At 40.0% G+C, this 2,844-nt stretch overlaps 1 protein-coding gene across 1 annotated transcript; it reads left to right on the top strand.

Annotated features, from left to right (window-relative positions):
• Positions 1-399: 399 nt before the first annotated feature.
• LOC149212559 (uncharacterized) lies at positions 400-2,337 on the top strand. The gene is made up of 2 exons (XM_089388722.1): positions 400-568; positions 1,199-2,337. The coding sequence occupies exons 1-2, from the start codon at positions 400-402 to the stop codon at positions 2,335-2,337; spliced, it is 1,308 nt and encodes a 435-aa protein (XP_089244848.1).
• The last annotated feature ends 507 nt before the right edge of the window (positions 2,338-2,844 follow it).

Below are 2,844 nucleotides of genomic sequence, written 5' to 3'. Positions count from 1 at the left end.
GCTTCCCTCAATTTACGATGGTGAAATTGCGCCACTCTTGCGATAACTTGAGCCTCTTCGATACAGACTTGATGTTTAGTTTTCTCGACATGCTCAGCAAGGGCTGAGGACTTGGCCCTACCATGCCTCAAGTCTGTTGCATGCTCACTGATCCTTTGATAGATCTCCTGTCTAGGGGATAGATCTCCATCCCAACCGTCCAGCGTAATTAGTGTTGTATCAAGCACCTCGGCCTTACCTGCGCAGCAGCAAACGATTGGTGAGAACGCGCTGGCTCGTGTAGATAGGGTGGGTTTCGGTGAGCCTCCAGTAATAGGCGTGGATGGGGATGTATCGACCTGCTCGGCCTTACCTTCTCGGCAGCAAATGAACGGTGAAAACGTGCTCGCTCATGGAGACATGGCGGTTTTCGGTGAGCCTCCAGGTACGAATCCCTTGTGCGCGCCTTTTGTAAACGCTGTCTCATATTCTTCTTGTAAAATTGAAGCTTACAAGAATTCAAGCGTGTTAAACCAAGACGGGTTGTGTAGTAATAAACGTGGCTTATGCTTTAGCGTGAATATGGATGGTATTGAGATTGAGAACTTTAAAAATAACGATAACAATTATAATGATTATAATATTAGGGTAGATTATAATAACATAATGAGAATTATATTAATAATAATAATAATAATATTATGTACGTTAATAATATTTATAATAATAATAATAATATTATGTATCACTTTAATAATAATAATAAAGGGTATGATATAGGACCGTCAGAATAACATTAACATTAATAATAATAATAAGGGAGGAAATAATGATATTAACGATAATAATAAAAATAATATTTACGATAATAATAATAATAATAAGGTGTATGATATAGAACGGAGTTTGAATAATAATAACATTAATAATAGGGGAGGAAATAATGATATTAATGATAATATTAATATCGATGAAAATAATAATAATAAGGTGTACGATATAGAACATAATTTTAATAATGATAATAATAATATGGGAGGAAATTATAATATTAATAATAACATTAATATCGTTAATAATTATAATAATAATAATAACCTTGATCCGGGGAGTAATTCTCACCCTTTACCCCCCAGCAATAAGGTGATCAATCTCTCTAGCTTTTCCTTTCCCCCATCTGTTTTTAGTCTCTTAAGTAAGGGTCTTAATTTTGCCTTAGCTCCGAAGAAAATTCCAGTTGAAGACATCATCTGCAGTGTGGAATTTGGTATTAAGAGCCTTCTGGATAAAACTAAGGACACGATTAGGCAAGATTGTGCCGTGGCCCTTAGGAAGGCAAAACCGCCCCGTAGTAATATCAGCAAAGCTGAGTTTGAGGCTCTAAAAACCTTAAACCAAAATCGCAATATTGTCGTCCTAAAAGCCGATAAAGGTGGGGCAGCAGTCATCCTTAACAAGGATGATTACCGATCCAAGATGTTGGATCATCTTAACAATAGTGGAAGTTACAAAAAGCTGTCTAGGAATCCTTTAAAGAAGGTTTCAAAGGCAGTTGCTCTTGCTATCAAGTCCTGTAACTTTACTGATTCTTTTTCCCAGAGGCTCATAGAAAGCAACCCCATCACCCCTAGGATCTATGGCCTTCTAAAGATCCACAAAGAAGGGGTTCCCTTAAGACCTATTGTCAATACCATCGGTGGTCCTACTTACCTTCTTGCAAAATTCCTTTTCATTGCTTTAAAGCTTAGACCATTGGTTGGTTGCATAGAGTCCTTCGTAAAAGACTCTGCGTCATTTTTTGATGATCTTAAGAAGGTGAAGCTTGACCACGATGATATTCTAGTTAGTTTCGACGTAGTCTCCCTTAATACTTGTATTCCCATCATTGAGGCCATGGAAGTTATCAATAGGCTCACTGACTGTGATACCGCTCGGTTAGTTGAGTTATGTCTTACTTCCACCTTTTTAAGCTTCGAAGGAGAGTTCCATGAGCAAACTTGTGGGGTGGCCATGGGCTCCCCCCTATCCCCAGTCGTCGCAAATCTTTTTATGGAAGATTTCGAGTCCAGAGCTTTGTCCTCAGCCCGTCTCTTGCCGAAGCTTTGGAAGAGGTTTGTAGATGACACTGGTGTTGTTTGGTCTCATGGTCATGATGAGTTGGATCTCTTCTTCCATCATCTCAATGAACAATCCTCCGCCATTAAGTTCACTATGGAAAAGGAAGTCAACGGTTTCCTTCCCTTCCTTGATGTTCTCATCTCAAAGAATATTGATGGTTCCTTTTCCCACCAAGTCTTTCGAAAAAAGACTCATACTGACCAATATCTCCATGCCAGCTCTCATCATTTCCCTGCTTAGAAGTTAGGGGTTCTCAACACGTTGGCTACTCGTGCATTAAGAATCTCTAATGAGAAAAACTTAGCAAAGGAGAAGGCTCATCTCTTGGATGTCTTCGTTAAAAATGGTTACAGTAGACACCTAGGTCAAAAAGCTTTCCTCAAAGCCCGGAAGGAGCCTTCTGTCCATAAAGATCCTAAAGACCGGATCCTGGGTGTACACCTCCCCTACATCCAAGGAACCACTGATAAGATCGCCAGGATTCTTAAGAGGCATAATATTCCCTCGACCTTTAGACCTATTAACACCATCCGTAGCTCGCTGAGATCTGTTAAAGATCCTGTCGACCCTAAAGACATGAAAGGGGTCTATGTCATTCCCTATTCCTGCGGAGCCCCATACATTGGTGAAACGAGTCGATCAATTAATCAAAGGATCAGTGAGCATGCAGCAGACTTGAGGCATGGTAGGGCCAAGTCCTCAGCCCTTGCTGAGCATGCCGAGAAAACTAAACATCAATTCTGTATC

Source organism: Pinus tabuliformis, chromosome 1_1 (genome assembly GCF_031772625.1).
Source record: "Pinus tabuliformis cultivar Carrire ecotype Pingquan chromosome 1_1, CPIR1, whole genome shotgun sequence".
NCBI classification, from domain to species: domain Eukaryota; kingdom Viridiplantae; phylum Streptophyta; class Pinopsida; order Pinales; family Pinaceae; genus Pinus; species Pinus tabuliformis.
This window is presented reverse-complemented; position numbering and strand designations above follow the sequence as displayed.